Here is a 26279-nt window from a genome sequence, read left to right as displayed (position 1 = left end):
CGTAAAAATTCCGGTTTTTCCTTAATTTTTCTTTTGTTTTTCACGGCGCTTTTGAAAATATATGAAATTTCAAATTTTGACCTCCCGAATGCACCAACTAGATTCACTTTCCCATCAAACAAGATACTGTTGAAGAAAATCGAAGCAATTTTACTGCCCCAAACCGTGATGACAGACACAAAAATAAAAAAACACACATCATTGTAAAATCAATACATTCATCGTTCCACTCAGAATCTAAAATTACATACCATTTTTCTCTCAGTCTGTGTAGGTTCGATGTACAGGTATGTCTTTTGGAGAATTATATGCACCCCCTCAAATGAAATCTCGTATCTTAATGCGATATATATCAACTATTTCGTTAGTAATAATATTAAACTTTAAGCGTTATATTACGTAATATATGTTGATAATTTCTAAAATATCATGAAAACATGCTATACATTGAGTGTATAGTATACTATATAACATATTACTCCTCATCACACCTTTTAGAGAATGAGTGATATGCTCAGTTTCTTAACACCTTAGTATGAAATTTAAATCGCATTGCTACGATTTCTATTAACTTCTATTAACATGAAGATAAAAATTTGTTTAAAGCTTTAAATTGTAAATAAAATATATATGTATATATATATTCAAATAATAACGTTGTGTATCAAGTCCTATTCATTACCCTTACCTTATAAGTCCTTCGAAAATGTTGATTGAAAAAAAAATATATAAAATAATATACACTCATTAAAAAATATGTTAATAATATTGTCGCGTTCGGCTCTTAACAAAAATAAAGTATAAGAATAAAAGTCAAGGGTGCCTTTATGACAAGGCGTTAGTTAAATATAAATATTGCACTAACAACCTTATATGAATAAAAAAAGGAATTAATATAGATAATCCAAATGACATTGGGATAAATAATTGAATTTATTATAATTTTAAGTGATGGTAGGTACTTTGGTTTAGTATAATAATATAAATAATAATAACAAGTGTGAGATGCCTATTTGGCACCCACCAGATGAATAAAATATAATGTAATAATAATAATAATAATATTGAAGTGCTTGATTAGCACCTAAAAAATAATAATAATCTAAGACAGCTCGTCAGCTGATTACCTGGAGAACTGGTGTCCGTTAGCGGCTTCGAACCAAACGCTACCGTCTCATTACGCACACATTTGCACAATAAAAATACAATAGTATAATAATTAAATGTGTGGCAATCCCGAGAACGTACGACTAACGAGCCACCAGTTCAAACGAATAAATCACTGAACACATGTAATTGACAACGACACAAAATGCACGTGCTTCTGTAAGTATATCTTGTGGTGCGCCCTGAATAGGGGAATAACATTAAATGGTTGAACAGATCAAATGACTGAACGATACTTACAGAAGGCAATTCACAGAAGACGAGTACAAGATGATTGACTATGTATAAATGTATTGGATGAATGTATGCTTCTTCAGCGAAAAACGAATGTATTTAATGAATGAAATAATATGTGCTCTGGCTGGCGGTTGACGTCGACCGAACAGCTTGAGAGGCAAAAGAAAAAGAAAGAACGAATGTATTGAGTTGAATATGAGGTTTTTACAAAAAACGAATGAATATTTGAATGACCAATGAAAAAACGTATAACTCACGAAAATGCGATCAGTACCACCTTAAACATTTAATACGAAGAAATACAGACTTTCGGTGGCATTGAAAGCAGCACACAACTTTATGAATGACGAAAAACATTGAAAGTACATGAAAAAATAATAATATGAAAAATGTGACCGTTGGAATACGCACATTACCCACTATCAGTTAGATAACACAATCTGACGGTGGGATAAAGCGCGCACTCCCCGATTGGTTGTCGTGAATCACACACACACGTCATATTATGCACACACCAGACAGCCAGCTGATTTGCTGTTGGCGCGAAAAAGAAAAATATTATTGCTCAATCAACCTTATTTAACTGGCTAACAACAAATATTAGGAACATGGCAACCTGAATTATTGTTATATAAGTAAATATCAATTTAATTCATAACGTACAAGTAAGTTTCATAGAAGTTTTCGAGTGAAAATAATAATAATTAATAACTATTCTTATGTTATAGATTGAAGAAGATTAATCCAGATAATATTTTCAATTATTTTAGGATACATTTAAATTGTTGAAATAATAGTTAAGCAATTAGATTTTGTACATACTAACTTTCTAAACGTTAAGTCGATACCTAGTCTTAGGAAAACTAAAATATTTCACCATAAGTGTGAAGTATACAATGTTTTATGTATACAATAACAACTCATTAACTATGTGTGAACTGTGCTTTGATAATGTCATATTGGGTAGCGATATGTATACTATACATTTATACTCTCACTTAGATGTATGGTATTGGGAAATCATAAATAATTTTAAACGAAATTTATGTTTATTATTATTATAAGTCGATAATTAATCACAGACTGAACAATAATATATTGTTTTAAATACTAGTATAATATTAAATTAAATTATTTGAAATATTTAATGTATATATTTTTGTGATATACCATTTTTAGGGGGTAGATATGAATAGGAGAGGAGGGGGTAAAACCAGGCACGTTTGCGATAGCACGTTACGTGCTGGAGAAAGGCATGACATGGCATGGCATAGCGTGGAGGGGGATGGCAGCGCGTGGCATTGACTCGCATGGGCTAGGGAGTATGGGCTAGTGTGGACTAGAACCATCTAAATCCACTATACCATCTATACCACTTAGCTACATTGGTTTTAGTTTTTCAGTAATTTTGGATTCCATTTTGTTTTCGTATTAATTTAGATTTATAATTTGTCTTTTATTTCTCAATTATAATGACTAAGTTTCTTATCATTAGGGAAAATTATTTGTCTGTGCATTTTAATTTATACATTTATATATTCCAAGAACAATTTATTATTTATAAATTATGAACATTTAAAGTTTAAGCGAAGTAGTAAACCACAATCTCAAAGATTATATCGTGCTAATCCACTCCACTTTTATAAATATTTAACTATTTCAACCTGATAATTAATAAAGAATATCAGAGCAGAAATTACAATTTCAGTTTACCATTACTATACTGTGTTCTATTATAAAGTTTGAATGCCTCCATATTGGTCCAAGAAAATTCGAAATAAAATATAGCTTTTATAAAAAAACATTACCTGATCTAAATTGCCAAAACACGGGCGTAATATTCATTTAAATTTAATTCTTACAAAATACCACATAACATGATCGTATTCAAAATTTAAAAATACACGTGATAATAAATTAAGATTACTCACATCTGTTATTCAACAACATGTTAAATTATAATATCGAATATAATACATTTTTAAAATTCTACACAATTGATCACCAAAAATATTATATTATTACAATCATGTAATTTTTCCATAAATCGTGTCAAATGAGTATATCAAATATCTGATAGATCGAGCAGAATTTTTAAATAAATACATAATTTAAAAATAATTGTAAAAATGCCATGATTTCAGCTTATTTTTGTGATTATATAAAACATTGACAGATATTTCATTACGTTTTTCAATAAACAGATTTTTCTTTTAGATGATCGATGGGACAAGAAATTCTGATTGGATAACTAATTCCGCCTTTGCCTTTACCCCCAAATATGACCGTTGTAATTAATTGCATGGTAAGGAGTGCACGACGTGACTCGACTCAGCTATTGAACGACTAATAATAAACAACAAGAAAGAAATATATACATTCCCACCCTGTGCGCTGTCATCTTCATCTTGTTAACAGATTATACGAGCAAACAGAGCATTTTCCATTTGCTCCAGGGTAGTTTTTTCCTTTTCACTATTTTTCTCCGTTTCAAAAACAAGTGTTAGTAAAGAAATGAGCGGCTTAATTAAGACTGGGAATCGCGATTGTTTTTCAACCTTTTATACCATCGGGTTTTGATTAACGGTATTCCCATGGCAAACATTTTTGTTTTCCAAATAGGTAGATAAATTATGAGCGCCAGGTTTTGACGTTAACACATATATTATAACAATGACTGGGATATAATAATTTCATCAGCCAGTTTGCGTACATGCATACAATTCAATACTGCAATGAATTGTTTTGTTAGTTTGCAAGTACCTATTGTTGAATAACAATGATACATCTTTTGATGAATGCACATAAGCCCTTAAGAGATGTGTAAAAAATGAACACGTTTAGCTTTTTTTTTAAATCGAGTAATAACGTCTAATAAATAACGCTTAAAGCCCCTTAATTAAAATTATAGATTTTATAATTAATATAAACTTGTATCACACACGGGCAGTTTATCACATTTTAATTAAGTTAACGAAATATTCGTTTTAATATTAGGTTTCTATACGTCGTACGGAGATATCTTATGTTAACTAACTATTCATTGTAGGTACTTTACTTTATACACTAAAGAATTATTATGTACACAACGGTTTTAACTTTTTAGTTAGTAATTCTATTGAAATAATAGTTGTACTTGTTCTTTATAAGTACAAATAGTTTAACGGTGAAACGTCCAAGTTATTATAAAGTCAATCAATATATTGTAAATTATATTATCTTGCAATATTAAAAAAATAAAATAAAAATGTTTACTTGTTAAAATAATATTTTTAACATTGTAAATATTTTTTAATAATGCGTATAAAAGGAATTTTTTAACTAACTGAATATTATTGAACTATGCTTTTATTATATTTATTTTTCCAGTATGAAATATCGTCGTATTAGCCTGTTTAGAGTAGGTAGGCACTACAGTTTTAAGTAGGCAAATGTTAATGGTTCAACATTGATATATACTATAACTTATAAGCAATTATTACTTACCCTTGAAGAATCATGTCTCCTTTTTCATTGGACCAATAATTGACGGAATTGGGAAACGATTCTACAAAACACTCCAGTCGCACGTGTGTTTTAAGTGGTGCACTTACTATCTGATTTGTCACCCAGACTACTGGAGAAACTGAAATGTGTAAAAACAAAATAATATTGAATAATTACAACTTAAAATACTTAAAAATTGTATTACATTTGATCCAACTCTTATGGACTAATTTATCATTACTACGTTTATCAAAGTTATCCATGTAGGTGGTTTGATATAGTATACACAATTGCATTAGTTATTTATGCTAAATTAATAATAACTATAGTTATAATTTTCAAACAATAGTTTTAAAAAAACGTAAGACATTTTTCAATATTATTATATTTTGAGTATTGAACAAACCAATACACATATAAATTTATTAGATACACAATAACGTTTGTGAATATCAATTTTATTCTGAAAATTGGTGCTTTAATGATTCACTTAGGTTGCTCAGTTGTTGAATAAATTATTAAAGGGACTATTATTTTAATTTTATTATTAATACATTCTTGAGCTATGTGAAAATCAATGTAAATCAAGTTAAATTGGTACCACGAAATAGCCTTTTATTGGTTTTCTAATTAGTGAAGTGTAAGAATTAACACTGATAAGTCTTTAAAATATAAACAAATGCGGATTTATTACTAAATTATCTCATTATTGTTTGCCAAAATAAGTGGTTTTATAGCATTGTTTTAAAATGTATTGTTGTAATAGTACTAATAATCTAACAAATATAACCCAGAGTTCATAAGTGAAACTCTTGTATCAGATTTTTATTTTTTTTAGTTTAAAAATAAAAACGTAGTAGTATCCAATTATACTTAGATGCAGAATTTAAAACATTTATCATTAATTCATTCTTATATCAGAATAATATTGAAAGTACGTCTAAGACGTCTTACATAAAATATCTTCAGTACACTTGGTAAAAATCTCCATTTTAAAAGAAACTATTTCAATAAATTATAAGCCCATTGGTTTAGAATATTGAAAGCTCATCGAAATATTTTTATTCTTTAATAATTAGAAAAAAAAACCAAAACCGTTTTTACTGCCCCCGATAATATGTAAAATATATTATTATACATTTATAACAAAATATGAAAAAAAAGACGTAATTTGAAATCTGTAGTAATTACAATATTTATTGGTCCGAAAAAAATATCAGTTTACGTTATCCAAACAATCCAGTACACGACGTTGAACATAACACAACATATCACGATAAATTATTAATAAGGGGTAGATCCAATATTTAATTTGCATAAATAATACGCAATTTATTATAGTGTTCATATATTATGATACGTGTAACACCTGTCAGATTGTGAACAATATACTACTTATTATGAAGTGCGTAGGTAATAGGGATACCGTTGACCTTGTATCATTAATGATAAAGTATCATATTAACTATAATAAATCGGTCTATATACAAATAACGGTTTATAAAATCAATCCAACAAAACGATTTCATCGGAAAAGTACGTATTGAACAATATTACAATGAGGGAAAATAAACGAGCGTATTAGTAAATCTGAACAGAATTTATTTCTAGAACAAAACGGTTCAACAATGTTTGTACTCGTTTGAATATCAAAAAGTTGATGAGATCTCTCCTCCGCCGTCGTCGTTGTCCTGCCTAGTAAATTTGATAATAATATTCACTCGTTGTTTGCGTGTATTTTAATATTTATTATTAAATTCGCAGTAGTTATTGCCAATTGGGGATAGTGCTCGAAAGCAGTCGAGTACCGTACTGTAAATAACCATTTGGTCAACAACAGTCTAATGAAATGTCACCAAGTGTGTTTGAACCCCGGACATATCGTGTATAATCCAGTATTCAAATTATTTAATTAATTTTCTGATAACGATTTTGTGGTTTGCTGAAAAGGGATTTGATGTTGAGCAGAATAATATGCTGAATACTCACAGTTAACATTTAACGTGATCCTCTTGCTAACAGCCGGCGGTACATCGTTGGACGCTATGCACAAATAATGTCCCATCTGACTGCGGTCTACTTTGTTGAGCAACAGCGGTTCTCCACGTACCTTATCCACTGGTCAACAAATAATAAACACCATGTGAAATCAATAATGTAATAATATCGCTAGGTATTTTGAACGACAATATATAATTATTATAATAGACCTAATCCGTACCAAAAACACTTTAAACTGTTGGGAAAACTGTAATAAATTACTCGTTAGCCGTGACTAAATACTTCATAATTATCCTTGCAAGTTTATCATGATAATATTATGATAGCACATAGGTTATAATATTATTATAACCTATGTGCATCACGGATAACGAAAATAATTCAATGCATAATAATAACAAAAATACATCACTATATGTGCGTTGAGTTGATCGTAATTACTCATAATGATGAAAACATGATCAAATATAGATGATGAACTGCATTAATTTTGGTTAGATACCAGGAATTTTCATTAGGTATAACCTATAATAATTCGAGGAACAATATGTATAATGCATTCTAATACATTATAATTTAATAAAAGAATTTATATTTGAGTTTCAAATGAACGTATTCGACACATACGCTTTATACAACAATTTACATTTCCTAAATAATCTTTTCTAAAATTATATAAACAATAATAACAATTACGCTTTTTCCTGATTCCCTCCAAAATAATAATAATAAAAAATTATATTTTACCAGGTTAACCATTATTAACATAAGACACTTATTATTGTTTCAAAAATCATTAATGTATTTGAAAAGTTTTAAGTCGCTAAAAACAAAATGTTTTTTTAAAAAAAAATATATTTTTTATCGTTATCTTTTTTTATGACAAAATGCATTATTAATTCATAATTTTTAAGCTAAATATTTTTTAGAGTGCTATTGATGCATAAAAATTAAATTTTGGACGAGTATATTTTATGCGCTTATACTGTCACTTAAAAGAGCAAAAAACTTAAAAAAGCAGGTAAGTGGATGTCACTCTGCTGTACAGTAGATTACAAGTGGGTCATTGTATGATGGATTGTATTAGACTTGAATTCAATGATATAATATCATTGTATAAGAAAAACGATTCTGAGCGGAGACGGTTTGTCGGTTGAATATTTTATATTGTTATTATTTATTTTATCATGTAAGTTGAATTAATATTATAATGTTAAAATGTATTATTCGTTTCTATGGTGATGGACAAAGCGTTAGAAATTAAAACCACATTTTTAGCGTTTTTTTTTTCGTAATTTTCCGGTGGTTTTTCCCGTGGCATTAAATAACTATTGAGAATATTGAAAAATGACCTCTTTAAAGTACCATCTTGATCCAATTTGTTAAAAGATAAGGTACTATATTATGTTGAAATCGAAACACTCCTTCTGAAAGAAATTTTGTATACACGATATAAAAATTTAAAAAAATAAAAAAAATAAAAATAAACACCATTGAAAAAACAATAGCTTCCTCGCTCCGCTCAGAATCTAAAATGATAACAATAAACAATAATAATGAATATAATATTTTTTCAAAAATGTTGGTTTGTTAATACTTAAAATTATGTAAAATAAGTATTTTCAAAAACTTATGTGTTTTCTGATATAAATAAGAGTGTCTTACATTAAATGGGTTACCTCAAACTTTTACAATATATAATCTAATAAATTTAAAGGGATGGAATTTTAAGTGATAAGCATGTAAAATGTGTTTTTGATGTGAAAAAAGTGATACCATCATTTTTCTTTATTTGCCGAATAATATTATCAATTCACTAAACATTTGCACAGAAATACAATAACTACAAAACTAGCTGGTCGAACCAGATTCCAACCGTCGAATGAATAACGAAACGAATGGAAGAGGAAGAGAATAATTATTGTTCTGTTTACATAACATAATGCTGTAATTTTCATTACTAAAATCTCGCTTATGTTTAAATTTTCAGTGACGTGTATTTAAAACTGTCCGTCCATCAGATAATGCCACGAAAAACATTAATATACCTGTGGTTAGAAATTGACAGTTATTTTGAATAGGCGTATTAATACAATCGATAAACAGTACGCTCAGGATCAACGTCCAGTTAAATTAATATAATATTTATTTCCAAGCATATCCTACACAAACTAACCACGTTAAAATTTAGTTTGAAAAAAATATCTAAATATTATAATAATAATTAATATAATATAATTATAATTATAATAAACGATCCAAATTAGAGTCTATTATGGTATACTTTGTGAATATAGTTCAGAGAATTTTATGCATTTGAAATACGAAAAAACAAATGTATTTAATTTGATATAATATAGGTACTATTTTAATTGTTTTTATTATAATATATTATCTATATTATAAGTAGGTATACAGGTAATATTATTTTAGATTATGTTATTTTGAGTGGAGCAATAAATCTATTGATTTTACAATGATGATGTGACTGTGTGTGTATGTTTTTTTAATTGTTTCTGTCTCCACCTTTGAAGCAGTAAAAATTCTTAGATTTTCAAATTCATAATATATTTTCCGATAGGAAAATCTGAGGGGCAAGGGAGTTAACAGTTAAAACGGAACAGTACTTTTTTTAATAATTGGGAAAAATAAAAAAAAAATACAGAAAGACGAGAATTTTTCAGCAAAATCAGCTTTAAAAAGACAAAATCAATTTTTTTATTTTTATCTAAGTAATGTAATTCAAAAAATAATAACTATAAATACATGAAATTCTTAACAAATGTTTATGTTAGAAATTCTCTATACACTATACAATATGGTATAATTTCAAAATATTTTGATATTTGAATTGAAAATTTGAATCGAATTATACGATTAATCAAGAAATAACAGTTTTCATAGTTTTGTTTATATACTATAATGCAATGACATTTTCAGAACGTTTAGATTACATTTAATCTATTGCCTATGTTTACCTACTATAAGGCAGTATTGACTCGAAAGTTAATATCAATAATACATTGTATAAATATACACTATTATTACAAATTATTAAACATTGAAAAAATAATAAATGCAATATTTTCAGAATATAATTTAATCAACCTACCATATTACTCACAGTAAAATAAATTATTATAATGGCAGTTAAAATATTATACTTAGATATAATATAGGCTGCTAGAATCGTTTTTCGTAACATTAAATTTCAATATTGCCGTAACTTACTCAATAACCAGATACACTAGAAACCTACAAGAGCTATATTATAATACTAACCTATATTTTAAAGTACAGTAAAACAATTAATAAGTTATTGTTGATACATTTCTAGATACACATTTTATCCTCGGTATTCATGTGACATTATAGTCACTCTGATGAGTTACAATATGTCCAACAAAATTTACATAATCTACATCAGATCAAAAGGAATCTATTCAATTCAACATTATTATACACATCTACGCTCTTCAAATTTAATATCCTTGATCTAATAATCTGGCATTATAACTGTAGCTCTAAAATCCACAATTACAAAACGTATTTCACCTACATGTATTCATCTTCAGCTGTTAGTTCAATATTAGATGACGAATGTTCTACGTATTCTAAACATAAAGTATGTATTTTCAAGAAATTATGCTAGCTAAGTTATCAAGGTTTTCGATAGTTAAATCCAGTGCGTTAACTGTATCAAATATTATCAATAATAGCCACACCCTATTGTAATAGAGGAAGGTTGTTTGTGGAGTACATATCTTATTACGTACCTTTGGACTTAATAACCGAATTGTTCTCTGCGTACTATGCAGTAGACTTTCAGCCGTTTACTTTGTCTGGGATACATTGGAAAGAAGTGACTTAATGTTAAACCTCGAGGAAGTTGAACACTTCACTCCAGAACATTCTGATTACTATCAAGAAAACCAACGGCCAACCTAACCCAGATATTTATTTTTCATTTTCGTAAAAGATAAGTAAATCAGAAACCCGAAATCATGACGTAACAAAGACAATAACTCGAAGACACCACTTTCCCTAAATATCTATGTGGTTAACTCTGGTCCAATCATTAACGTTCAAACGACACAGCAAGAATACGAGACGAAAGATTAACTCAAAAAACTGTCTGATTAGGAAATTAACGAATCATTCCGGAGTGCTAACTTTTACACTAGGTATTCTAAGAATTATTGTCTTATCACTACACTTCTTGGTTGGTAAATACGACATTCATGTCTGTAGTAGATTTACAAACTGCATTCAAAATTATTCTAGAATATTACATATGGGTGCAATGCATTTTTGTTTAAGTCAACTCCTATATTTAATTATTATCCCACACGGACAAATTTGATATTATAATGCAATCATGATAGACGTGGAAAACACGGACCACAGCTACATACCACGCATTCCTCTCATAACCTTATTTTTTTCACCATGGTATTGAGAACCGGAGGGGGACTGCGTTAGTATTACGTCCGCTAAACGTTAGCATTACGTCCCCTCCTCTCACTACCTTTACGGAACTATGGTGTCGTTATCAAAAACATTCATCAACCAACTTGGACATCCGCTACTTTTTTTTCGTTGACCACAAACCTATCAAAGTTGAAATCAAAATACTGTAAGACTATTATTTTGTTAAGGTACTTCAAACTTTTGTAATAATTTTCTGTTGCATAAAGTGTGGAGGAAATAACCTTTCAAATCACTCTATCAAAGACAAATGTAGCTTAGCCAAGTGCGCATTATGCGAGAGGTACATACCGAACTTCATAGGGCCTTGACGCTACAAATTTCTTCTCAAGTGTAAAGAAAAATAAACATCAAAACCATCATAATCCTAATAAAAAAACACATGGTGTCTCTTTGAATTCTCCCACTCTTCTGCAGGAATCATCCTACTGTCTGCATATCTGTTGCTTCTAATTTCAACATTATTAAATTACCATATATAAAATTAAACATAAAATTAAAATTAAACATCGGTAATGACATTTCTTTTGAATTAATTAACTCCCATTATTTCCCTTATCACTATATTACACAAACAGTATATTATTTCATAGTGTATAATTATTAATCATATTTTTATCTCAATTCTTATGAACATAATGACATTGACCATTGTAATACTTTATTATTGTCCACCTTAAATCGTCTTCAATGTTATAATTTTACTGTATTAATTATAACTCAAGACTATAGTGGCACTAATGAATTGATTCTTACTCACGTTGCCCATGTCTGTAACACCACAATATCATCACATATACTTATTATGCTTCTTAGTTATTAGCATATACCAGCGGTTCTTAACCTGTGGTCCTAGGCCCCCTGGGGGTCCACGATACTCATATCGGGGGTCCGTGGCAGCCTTAACACATAACATACGTCAATAAGTGACATGAATGCATTATTACAATATTGTTGGATTATTATTATTTTTTTTCTTCATATATAATATGTGGATTCTATACCAAATAATTGTATTATTGATATTTATTCAATAATCAGTTTTTTTTGTTCATACGAAATGTACACGCATACAGCACTGTACTCCACAGTCTTATATTTAGGTACTGCCACTAAGTGCAGTTGATCGATCGTACTCAATTATAGTTTTATTTAACATTTTTTTAAAAAATTAATTGTAATATTTAATAATTATAAATGTGTATGTTTTTTAAGTCTACTTATGTAATTTGTTTTATAAAATAATTATTATAATTTTGGTTATGATAATATGAGATGTTTTGTAAAAAAAAAGGTATTCGAAAAAAATTTGGTAAGGGGGTCCGTAATCTACAAAAGGTTAAGAACCACTGGCATATACAATTATAGTGCATTTCAAATAATGAAATAAAGAATACAAAATATTGAAGTAGGCCTACTTAAAGATCCAAGTACACTTTTTTAATAGTAGGTTATTCATATTGTATACGTTATTTTATTAATATTATTAAATTACGTAATTGCTCACTTAATGTTTTTTTCGATTTGTTTCTTATAGCTATTTTATGACCATCCTCTCGCTTCCAAGTAATTCTTGGTAGTGGATTGCCTTTGGCCTTACACGCCAACGTAGCGTTTTCACCTTCATTCACAGTGATATCAGATATGGTTTCTTCGTCTTTGATGTCCGGTGGAACTATGGAAAAAAAATTGATTATATTAATATTATTATGATTGAGTATGAACATTGAACGTATTAATTAAAAATCTAAATATTGGTTTTTTAACGAAAGGTCAACTCATAAAGGAATTATGCATATAAATATTTAGGAATAATTGGTAAACAATATGGAAGCAGTTACAAAAACATAGTCTTGGCCAGAAACGAAATACTTGGCTAAGCGTAAAATTTATGAAGAAGAGAGTAGTCATATCTCTAATAACAAAAGTGTGCCAAATTTGGAATCGAACAGAAGAGCTGCAGATAGCTGTCATTTGAGTTACCCGTTGCCATAGGCCCACACGAAATAACGTGAAAGTCTAAAACCTGTGTATAAGTAATGTATCAATAATACCTATATAGTGTACTTATGTAAATATATATTATTTAAAAGGCAAACTTTCTTAAATTTGATTAAAACCTGTAAATGTTGTATAGATATAAAAATGTACCACCATCACAAATTGAATGGTCACATACAACTCGTAACAAATAAATTAAGAAACAACATGTATGGTTTCAAAATACAATTGATACATTTTCCTTATCAATCTAAAATTAGGGCAGTATATCGAGCATTATTAGAATCTATAATGAATTATAAAATTGCTATATGAAAAGAACTTATTTTGAAACAAAAATAAACCCATTAAAAAAATATGAAATATAATATTGAAAATTATTCTTAAAAAAAATTCAAGATATCACAAAAAATACAGAAATAACGAAAATAATTTACTACCAGATAAATATTATCTTACAAAGCTGTACTCTTATTTATGTAAACTTCTGTGCTTTATATTATAAAAATAATCGCACTTTTGAAATCAAACATAGTCTAGAGAATAATATTTATTATCAACGTTACAAACATACATAGAAAACTAACATAATCCATATTCTTATATACTCCATTTGTCCAAAAATAGATAATACAAGTATAATATTAAACTTTAGACATAAGTAGTACCAAACTAAATCAAGATTTAAAAAAAAAAAACATAAGTATAACTTTGCTTCTAGAAAGAAATATATATCAAATAAATAACAGTAGGTATATATATAGCCAATTACATGTATTCGTTAAATATAATTAATTTTAGATTTATTAACTTAATTCTACATTATCTAACCGATTTTATACATCTACTACGTACAAAAATTATTATATTTTTGATTATGTGATGATAAACGTAAGTATTATAATACGACTTAAAAAAAATTGTAATTGTGGATATTTCAAATAACTTTTCACCCAAATTATATTTAACATGGTACATTACGTATATGGTATTTGGTATATCATGTAAAATGTTTTTAAAGTACGGTTATATTCAATTAATTTATAACTTATTAAATAATAGTGTTTAATGTTTTACGTTATTCATGCACAATGTAAGATATTTTCTACCGATTACATTATTTTTAATTAATTCAAAGTCATCAGTTAAAAATCCCTATTTTTAAAATCAGTTAAATGATGTACTATACTCAGATAATGGTTGGGCGTGGTATGCGTGTAGTATAATTTATTAAAATTAGCTTTAGATATTATTATACTATAATATTATAGTTTCATGATTTCCTGTATTATATAGCTCTCATATATATTAGCCGCAGGTAGGTATGTGATATTAGTTTAACATATTAAACGAAATCGTATAAATCAGTTGGGTTTCATTTTTCTCCTGTTAGAGACTCGTGCGGATGATGATCTATACAATTTATAGCTGCGTCACAAAAGGTGCTGGTATGACACAAAAATAAACCTTATACGCACTGAAAAACCATATCAGTTAATTTTAGTTTTATCACGTACGGTAAACAGAAAATTTAAATAACCCCGCTCACACAGCATGTGTTTAAACTTTGGGAACTAACGAGTAGCTGGAAGCTCGTCGTTCGTGTTTACTCTGTACCGTAATAACATCTATAATTTAAGTTTAACAGATTATCTACTCCTTATGTATCCCTATGTGGTGGCCACCAATGTATATTTACATAACCCATGGCCGAAAGCATAACACCGTACCCAAAATATATTGACACCTTCTTAACCCATGACATACATATTTTGGACCCAACATTTTAATTTTGTAATAATTAAATGACAATAAATCTTTTGACCCCCTAAAGTACCGACTAGAATATTAGAATCAATTTTCTATCAGAAACCCTCATAGTGGAAAATAGAAGCATTTTTACTGCCCCAAAAAGTTATGACAGAAAGAAAACACACACACATCACTGTAAAATCAATACATTCATCGCTCCGTTCAGAATCAAATTTTCATCGGATATGTTTTGTGTACATGTGTAAACAAAATATATTATATAGTTTATTCTATACCTTATACAGTTATACCTAATATACAATTGCATTATGCATTATGACTTACCCATACTAATAACTATAATTTGTTTGGAAGTAATGCAACTAGGTGTGTAAGACAATGGTTGAGTTTTTATAGTTTGTGTAAATGAGTAGTATAAATGTATTTTGTTGCCATATTCTTAAGTGGAAATAAGAGATCTATAAAATCATTGATGTCAGATACTTTAGCTAGCCTTACTGCGGAGAAGACCTGAAAATATTTTAATAATCTTTTAAGTGTGTAAATAAACACCACCTTTATAAAGTTCATTAAATTTTAAAAACTAAGCTCGTTGAATATTTTGCATGAGAAACATAACAAAAAAAGTCGAACATAAACTTGGACTGTTATTCCGTCGAAATGGGTTTCGAGTACGTGCCAAAAGACCTCTTTGAAAGTAAAAATATTTGTCAGACAATAATTGGCATCCAGCTTTTTCTTTTCGCCACAAGAATAAAACCGAGACCAAAACTTCACCAAAACCTGGTGTACAGACAGAAAATAACTTTTGAAAAATAACTGTTGTTTCAGTTATGGCTCCGTAGAGTTTTGTATTGTGTAATGTTCCCGCCACCGGTGAACTGAACACGTGTTCACGGTGTAGTTAAAATATTATAAATATTAAATATAAGGTGACTTTCTGGTATAGTTTTCCTAAGAAATCGTATTATTTTTTTTTTATGGTTTTTTATGGCTTATTTGCAAACAGTCAAGGGTAGACTGCTGTTGAGCAGAATCATATTATTAAGTACTATTGCCCATTGGTCACACAGAAAACTCGCGATTGTTTTTATTAAATTCTTCCAAATCGGTATTATGGTTTAATAATAGAGAGTTTTCATCGTAAAAAAAAAAATTACTTTGTTATTACCCTTTTACTGTCAAACCGTGTAATCGTTCGAGTTTGATTGAAATACAATTGCGTATACGTTTTGAATATAATAATATGACGTTGCGCAGGCTGTCATTCTCGTCACAAGTCGTAAGTAGGTACGTTGATAATAATACAGCTGACAATTCAGACATTTAGACGGTATATATAGGTCAACGATGGTAATATTAATGTTGATTAACACAAAGTTTGACGAAATTAATTGTCACTATCGCTTCGTTCAGTAAATGGTTTACGGACAAAGTTTGCGAGGGAGTGTGACAAATGAGTGAAAATGGATCGCAGTGGTTGGCTGTCGCATAAATGTTTATTGCCGCATCACTCGACCGCATCGTAGTGTATTCTGTCGCACCGATTTCGACAATCAAATCGTAACGAAACGAATTTGTTTGTATGACGTTAAAACGCATACAATCAGAATTATTTTTATGGGGGCTTAGAGATAAAAACACGGCTACATTAAACGATAAGATTTTTCTATTTAAACATATATTTCGCTATAGTTAGAGTATCAGTAAATATTTTTTAAAAAAAACTCTACAGATATAATATTACTTTAGGAATTTATTTACGAACGAACATTCTAATACCGGTCAGTTTATTACATTTTTAATTTTATATAATTTTTTTTTTTTTTTACGTAAAATTCTATAAGAATATAATATAATAAGTAATACCTATACTACGTAATACATTTTTTTCTAGGTAGCTAGTCACTTAATATATATATAAAAAAAAAAAGTAAATAAATAAACGTTTTATAAACTGCACTTTAGTAAACCGATTTACGCTATAATAGTTTTATCAATTTTAAAATACCATTAGGTATTTATAGTAATTTATTTTTTCAGGGAACTCAAATCGCATATATTAGATACCTATATAATATTATAAGGTACCTACGCATATTCTATCTACGCCTACAGTGCACCAACGATCGTTCGTATAATTCTCTTGTAAACAACGGGGTGCCCAGTAACTCCACAGCCGATGACATTTTAAATACCGTTTAACAATGGGGATAAAAATATTATGACAGCCAGAAAAATTTCAATATAAATCGTAGACAAAAATAAATTCGATCGACTTCATTTATCATATATTATATATCGCACTACCCGTAAAGCTTTTATGTTTTCAGTGGTTGCATTAATAAATAATTAAACGTAGTGTTTGGATTTTTTTTTCCAAAAATTATAATAAATATGTGTGCCAGCCAACGCCAACCAACGTGACTGAAACGACGAAAATCAAAATATCGTAGAAAAAAAAGTAATAATAAAATATAAATTCATATGGTGCTGCAATCAGTAACGCAGTACTTTTGGACAACTCTCATACTATTCCCTCGATTGTCTTTTTCTTTTCATAAAATATATTATTTCTGACAGAAATTTAAGATTTCATTACTAATAATTTTATTATAAACAATACTTCACTATTATTATATATATACGGACATGATATATACGTATATCCCATACGGTCATAACAATGTATAGGTGATAAAATAGTTAATCATTACCTATTCTTTATTCATTAGCTATGATGAAGTTATCACATCACCTACATGGCTACACCTCAAGTCCTCCATGATATAATAAACACTACATCATCAAGACGTAATGTAAAGAAAAATTATATTTGAAAAATAATTTGTACAAATAATATCGTTATAAATATTTCGCTATTTTAATCAAATACATTCTGTTAGTATAATTTATTTTTATTTTATTATTGTTTTTATTGATAACACGATAATAATATAATATTTGAATTATGATTAACGAGTTGAAAAATAAAAATTAAACGTTTGAATAATAACATTATAGTTTACATGCTAAGACATAGGTTCAATTTCGATGTTCATACCAGCAACGAACATGATATTACATTTTTGTTTTTGGCAATTTAAAAATGATTTATGAGTTAGGTATCTGTTTTACCGTATTAATTATTCATGTTGTGATGTAAGCATAATATAAGATAAACCTTAAAAATTACCTTTCACGTCTACACAACCAATTTGTTTCTTCATAACATGCGTGTTAATCTGACACATATAACATCCTTTGTCGGATCTTTGTAGTTGCCGAATCTTGAGTCTCCAATATGTGTTGTTATCCACATCTATATCTATCCTTCGGTTTTCGGTAACCACACGTTCATGTAAGCTTAGTATGGTCTGATCTTCTGCTTTTAACCAGCCAACCTATTTGATAAAAAAAAAAAAAAAAACATATTATACATATTGATTAGTTACACAAAAATAATAATTATATCCTTATACAATTAATGAAAAAAATATAGTTTTTAAGATTTTGAGCAGAATGTATTGATTTTACAATGATGTGGGTTTTTTATTTTTGTGTCCGAAGACGTAAACACTTTGTAGTAGAAAGAATGCTCTGATCATCAACTTTGATGGAAGTTGCAAAAATTGAATATTCTAAGGACTTTTTAAAATATTCGGGGAAAAAATAAAAAGTAGACAACCAACGCTGTAAAGTAGTTGCAAGTATACCTCATCATTGAGTAAGCCTTTTTAATGTATGTGTCAAATTGTAATGCAATGATAAGTCACTGTTTACGAAAAATGTTTGTGAACGAAGACGATTTAAATATATTAATTTATGATAGGTTTTTAGAAATTGCTATTAAATTAATTTATTTTATTATAAGTATTACGGTACCTAGATTGATCTAGTTTTTTCAGAAAACATTGCATTTATTATATTGTTAATATGTAATTGTTATAATAGTATATTCTAATATTTACTAGGTACATATTAAGTTATTGATTTTTCCAGTACGTCAATTAGGAAAAAAAAATTAATGTTTGTCAAAGTTCATAAAGTTTTATCGAGGATTTATGCTCAATTTTTTTTTCCAAGCATTTATTATTAATAACTTATACGACACCTTGTAGTAAGTCGATATTTAATAAAAATAACAGAAGGTCTAATTTGTACAACGAAACGTATTACAATTTTAACAAATGTGCGTAGTTTTTTTGTTTACATGATAAGCTTTAAGGACATTGACTTTAGTAGAACAATTGAATAAAAACAATAAAATAATGTACCTTAGTAATATTATTTTATTAAAAAAAAAAAAAAAACCATAGCGCTCGTTAGTCAGATAGTCTAAAAAAAATTACTGTTTATCTAATGGCAACTTCATAGATACTTAAACTAAAAATTATACAATCAAACATACAAACTCGGCTTTATAATATTTAGTACACCTAGCTAATTGTAATGTTTATTAATAAATATATTGTATCTACTTACTATAAATATTATTATTTTTATATATATTCCATCAATTTCCCTTTTAATATTAGTTATTATGTATTTAATATTTATAAGCCAATCAAGTTTAACGTAGGTATAGCACATATTTTATATGTCATACTAAATTAATTTTAGAAATATTTACCATTTATACCATGATTTAATCAAATTTTTTTTTCTGAACGATATATAAGTTTTCACTATTTACCACCAGCAAAACTTGTCAACTTCCTGTTGTATATGTTTGTATCTTATACAAATTTGTTGCAATACATGCTTTTACTACTATGGTCTATGACCATTACAGTTATTCTGAGAATCCATTAAGACTTTTTACATCGCATTGTTATCGTTATTACTTATTGTATACGTATTGTATGAGTAATTTTTATTTTGCGCTATTTTATTCTCATCCCCTTGAAGTTTGAACGTTATTACTTATTAATATATTCCATAGGTACGATATTTCATTATACTATGATTTTGTAAATGTAAAATAATACCACGAACACAACTTTACTTAATATATTAGACAAATTACTTTAAACCCTAACTCGATAGGTATATTTTAAATAGACATTTGTATTGACTAGGTATATACATTTTTATTGTAAATTTGTTACCATAAGAAGTTTACATCAACTTTATATACAAACACACAAATACATATATACTTATACAATATATATATATGTACTTAACCTACCTGCTATAGGTATAGGCTCACTTGGAGAGATATAACAAAACATAACAACTTCGATTTCATAGTTTTCTTTTTTTTATTATCTATTTTATTACCATTTTTGTATTTTATCGATATGAAATTATTTATCCTATTTGGACAAGATTTTGTAAGTCAATTTGTTATTTTTTTATAAATATAATATTATCTATACATTAAATATCTATATAAACGAAAACGTGTGTATACGGGGAAGTGTTTAAAATAGCCTGAATTTCTTAATATTTTTCACTAATGTACCTCCTGAATTTGAGAATAATATGAATTAATGCTTAAACGCGTACTTTACCAAGTTCCCTTAATGTTTATTGGAGTGGTGTATTGTGTTGCTAAAAATGTATACAACATATTTTACATGAAAACATTTAGCTTATTATTATGCAGCGTCTGTGAAATAACAATAAATTAATGCTTTTTTTTTTCTTCATTACCTACCTACTTCATTATTATTTATTTTTAATTAAATAAAGACGTGACAAAATTTGATATCATATAATATTTTAATCTATTTAATTAGTTCGTGGTCGCCTTATTAATTGTAAAATATGTGTGGGTAGGTATTGTAATAAGTAATAACGTACGAATCAAGAGCCGAATATACCGACAATATACCGACATTTTAACCACATCTATAATGTGAACACAATATTGTTTAAATCACAAAAGTTTTTACGTCAATACCTTACTCCAGATGTTTGGAGCGTTCTGAAAACGTTAACTCGTAAATTATAGTTAAAGCACTCGCAGATGAGTGTACTGAATTATTAAAAATTATAATAATAATTATAGCTTTATACGGAGGAAAGTAGTTATTAAAACACAAAACACTTGATTCTCATTTTTGAATCATACGGAAGAGCATTATAATAATATACTATTATTATGAGTCGAGATAGTATACAAAAAGATAACTATTTTATTACATAAAATATATAAAAAATTATGAATCTTTTTTTTTATGTGGAAAATATAAGAATAAGAAGGGGATTGAGGGCTTTTGGTGTCAAAATAGTTTATTACAAAAAATCTTTTCGTCAAAAATTCATCGATTATTTAGGTCCAAATTATTATAATTCAATGCCATTAGGTACATATAAAAAAACTCATATTTTTCTCAATTTTGGAATCTTAGAATTACGTGCATAAAACAACAATTTGATTAATGGTTATTTCCACTAATAGTTTAAAAGGGAATCAAATTATAAATTAAAGTATGGCATATTGTCACTCTGTCTTGTTATTCTATGTTATTTTATTGTTTGGGCTTTCCAATATGCGACACATTTCAAAAAGCATGTCTCATTTGAAAGATATTTATTTTGTCAGTTAATAAGCCGTCGTGAGTTTAACGATCGTCGTCGTATTTTGGTATCACTATAAACACTGCTTTTACCGTAAGAACTTTTTGGGGAATAATATAAATGGGATTCCTTCATACGTCACACCAGTTTTGGCGTCCAAATTGTGCTGAGCTCTATAACAATTGTGTATTTGCGCTATTTTTGACTTTGTGTCGGCTCTTTGGAATGAGTCGTGTTACCGACCACAATTTCACTTCCGTCACTCTCCGATAGTGGTTTTTTTGTGTTATATAGTAATAATATCTTCGTCCCTATGCTAGTTTCGTAATGTTATAGTGAAATTCGAAATAGTAAATCATGTACTCAACACATACAACTGTTTATTTTATTCTTCAAAAGTCAAAAATTCAGTGTTATGGTTTTTTTCTGTCGTTTCGTTGCAATGTTCCGTATTGATGTTGTTTTCTACTAATTTTAAATTTAACAAATTTCAAAGGTTATTATGGTATAATATACAGCACTGAGTTAAAGCTACAAACAATTAGTGTTTTGGTACTTTAGTACCCTAATTACAATACTGTATTGCGTGAGCAATGTAAATGTTGACAGTAATATATTTAACAAACGCACGTGCTTACTGATATAGTGGTATCAATTGAAATAGTATTCAACAATGAATCATACACGTCGTGTGTGTTTTCAAAAGAGATATTGCATTTAATGCAAATAACAGTTTACTATAGCCGTGGAAATAATAGCTAATATTAATTAAAATTAAATCATAAATTGTATTCATTAATATAATTGTAGAATGGGGGCGGTGTGGGGGGTTACATTCGAATGACATTCGAGTGGCTAATACTATGTAAAGTACTGTTTTTGCAATGAATCAAACACTATATCTATTAATGCAATTTAAAATGTATAATTAGGTACATAACTAAAATGCTTAAAAATTTGCGCATGTATAGACTACGCTCACTGCAGTGTTGATATACAAAATTAATTAAATTACCGCCTTAGGTAATCTCAAGTAGTTGTCACAAATGCGTAAAGCGTATCACAAACAAGTGGTATCTACCAAAGTTTCAGGCTGTTTTAAAATTTGCACCCTTAAAACCAACCTACATTATTATCTAATTATAGCAACTCGAAAAACGAAAAGTTATTTATGAAAATAATAAACGCTCATACACTAAATGTATCTTACTACATTTAAACACGATAGTATTACCATTTTAACAGGTCGGTATGTACAAATAGTAAATACCTTCTTCACTTGTGAAACAACTTTAACCATAATAGATCATATTGTGTAAATAAAAAAAAACCATTTTTTTTTATATAACTTGACATATTTTAAACTTTTTCACCGAGAGTGTTGAATGACATTATTTAAGTTTGATTTATTTTCACATAAAGTTGTATTGGCCATTCATTTAGTCATGAAAATTGTATACATTTTATACAGTCGTTGTAATTATATAAACATACTAAATATAAAACAAATCATAAAATATAATAATTGAACGTTTATAATATATATAATACATTTACATATTATATGTATTATATTTATGATGACAAGTGAAACAATGATGGAGGATGTGCATTGACTATTGAATTATATAATAATATAAAACAAATGCGATTTTATTTTATGTTGATTCAAAAATAATAATATGTAAATAGTCTAATGGTGTTACCAAGTTCCCATTAGGGTGGAAGCGTTTTTATCGTCTGTTCATACACTAAACCGGCTGTTCCATATTATAGAATTCAACGAGAATCCACTGTTTCACACTTGCTCTTCCCGAATTACACTACTGTCCAATTTTTAAAAAAATAAACCCAATGGTTGTAAAAAATATATGTATTGGTAATTATTGAAAACTTTGTGATCTTTAAAAAAAAAAAAATCTCAAGTCCAGCAACCTAGGCTTTAACATTAATAAAAATAAATTATATAAATATATTTAAACGTATAATATAATCAAGTAAACGAAATCATAGTAGTTTACCATTTAATATAACCTTACTATATACAGATAAAAATGTAATATAATATTTACTAACATACTAATATTCAAAAAACATTTTCTGAAACTATTAAATAATTGTTTGAAAGTGTATATTAAATTGTTTACACTTAATTTTGGTAAGAAAATCTATTAGACGGAATATTTATTCATAAATACGACGTTCTACATCAACATTATTTTATCATAATATTGTTAAAATATTTTGCTCACTATATGTATAATATTATTACTTATACATTTTTTCATAATTTTAAGATTTTATTGATTTTTTTGTTTGTACAAATATTTAAATGAAATTCATGTTATTTTAAAAAACTTATCAATGTAACAAAATACATGTCTGAACTTGTAAAATTTATAAAAAAAATACAAAAAATACAAACTTCTTTTAGGTAGTTATATACACATTTTATGTAGTTCGACAGTTGTGTCAAAAATGAATTGGGTTCACAAATGACTTTGTCCATCTTTCTTTCGTATAGCGGACTTCTATCAATCGGATTTCGTATTCAAAACGCGTATGACTCTACTGCACAATGGCCTTACAGGACACACTCTTTTCTATTTCGGTGTTGCTACCTCTTTGTTTGCCGATAAAAGTAAGTGAAAATGATCAGAAAACGTGAGGTATTTTAAACATTTTTGCACAATATTTGCGCGGGGAAATCACATGGCTATTTTAAAAATGGCCCACAACTGTTTCAAGTGTTTTAGGAAACGCTATTGTTTAATGGACTTAAATAATGCATTGAAGACAACTATAGAAATCCATAAAACATAATTTCATTTGCAATTTATATTAATGATATAATATACGTTATTATTTTGATTTTTAAGTTATAAAAATACGACCAACCTTGTGATATCGGGTTATCCGACTAAAAAGTGTGACGTTAATATTTATAACATAGTATAATAGTGGTATGACTATATTAAAAATTTACAATGGCATATTATTATTTAAATATAACTGACAAAGGTGAAATATAATGTATATAATAATGTAACATGCATTATAATTACAAACAAATTAGGATTCAAACAATTTTATGATGAAACAAGGTGACATATAAAACTATTTTAATAATAAATTAATATGGACTTTAACGTGACCATATAAAATGTTTTATATACTATTAAATGGTATTAGTCTACATAATACTACGTGTAGTAAATCTTGTTACAATAGAATTACAATTTATTTTCTTTGGTATTAAAAGTTGATTATATAAAGATCTAAGCATAAATCGTTATTTGGAAATTAAAAAAAATATAATAATATGGTGTTGGGTGGGAAATTGTAGACGCTATCTCATAACTAATAATTTGTTGTTGTAAAGCTTGTCAAGGTCTGTCAAAGCTTGTATTAAACATAATATTATGTTTGTATTATGTATGCATTTATTCTATGTTTTTAATTTTTTTTTTTTTAATAAGAAATTTCAAAAATAGTTCTATATTGAGCGTGGCATAAATACCAAATTTTCCATCCATATGAGTGTATTTTAAAATATTCTGATCAATTATTTAAACATACCAAAAATATTTTCCGAGAAAACAATATTATGTACATCATTGTAATACATAATTAGTTCTTTCAGATTACATGGAATATAAAATTAACAGAAGTTTATGTTGTAAAATCTATGATATTGAAATTGTTAATTTCCATACCGACATTCTACAAAAAATTCAGAATAATATTGTATTTGAATTCAAGCATGAAATGTGTTGTATGATGTATCTAATTGAACGTTTTATAGTTGATATGAAGTGTTCGTATTTTGTCAGACAATAATCAATTCGATGTATCTTATAGAATTATGATTTTAAACTTTGAACTACCTACCCACAATTTCGCTGGCCATCAGAAATCAGGTGCGCCAGCGATGCGTATCATAGTTTTTAAAATATGGCAACCTCATTTTGGTCTTCCTAATTCGGATAAGTAGAGAACCTATTCAAAATATACAAGTATAATTTCGACAGTATTATAACTATTGTGATAACATTTTTTTTGTGAATGTCTTCAATCTAAATGCTCTATGTTTGAATTTTTTATTTTTGAGAGACAATGTCACTATCGTTCATTCTTGAAAATAATTGCATAGGTATTGTGGTTGTGATTTTGTCAGTATCCGATTCTTGCCAGAACTCAGCAGTAATACACTCGATGGTAATCGAATTTTGATTTGCTTATACAAACTACCATCTGATGTTAGACATACTGTCGTTTCGTTTTAAAAGCTTTTCTTTTTACTAGCACCTTATAGGATTTCATTTTCTGTTAGCATACAAATTTTACTCTGTTCGACTAAATCTGGTTCAAAGAGGACTTTTCATAAATGCACTAAATCTTAAACTATTTGGAATTATAATATCGTTTTTAGTATTATTTATGATTTTTATTTTAAATATGAATGATTTTTAAACTTAAAATATGTTGTCTATTTAAACCATATAATAATATAATCATTTCACCTTATAATAAATATAAAATTGAAATTTTAAACCTTATTGCGAATACTAAAATAATAAAAGAACTATATAATA

At 27.8% G+C, this 26279-nt stretch overlaps 1 protein-coding gene across 2 annotated transcripts in view; it reads right to left on the bottom strand.

Annotated features, from left to right (window-relative positions):
• Positions 1-26279, bottom strand: part of LOC100167765 (lachesin-like) — a 223919-nt gene that overhangs the window by 38708 nt on the left and 158932 nt on the right. For both annotated transcript variants that reach the window (XM_029491271.1, XM_029491272.1), the window contains 4 exons: positions 18350-18557; positions 12887-13054; positions 6880-7008; positions 4891-5029 (listed from right to left, as the gene is read on the bottom strand). In XM_029491271.1, coding sequence (XP_029347131.1) covers positions 4891-5029; positions 6880-7008; positions 12887-13054; positions 18350-18557 — 644 coding nt within the window. The remainder of the gene's footprint in view (positions 1-4890; positions 5030-6879; positions 7009-12886; positions 13055-18349; positions 18558-26279) is intronic.

Source organism: Acyrthosiphon pisum, chromosome A3, assembly GCF_005508785.2.
Source record: "Acyrthosiphon pisum isolate AL4f chromosome A3, pea_aphid_22Mar2018_4r6ur, whole genome shotgun sequence".
NCBI classification, from domain to species: domain Eukaryota; kingdom Metazoa; phylum Arthropoda; class Insecta; order Hemiptera; family Aphididae; genus Acyrthosiphon; species Acyrthosiphon pisum.
This window is presented reverse-complemented; position numbering and strand designations above follow the sequence as displayed.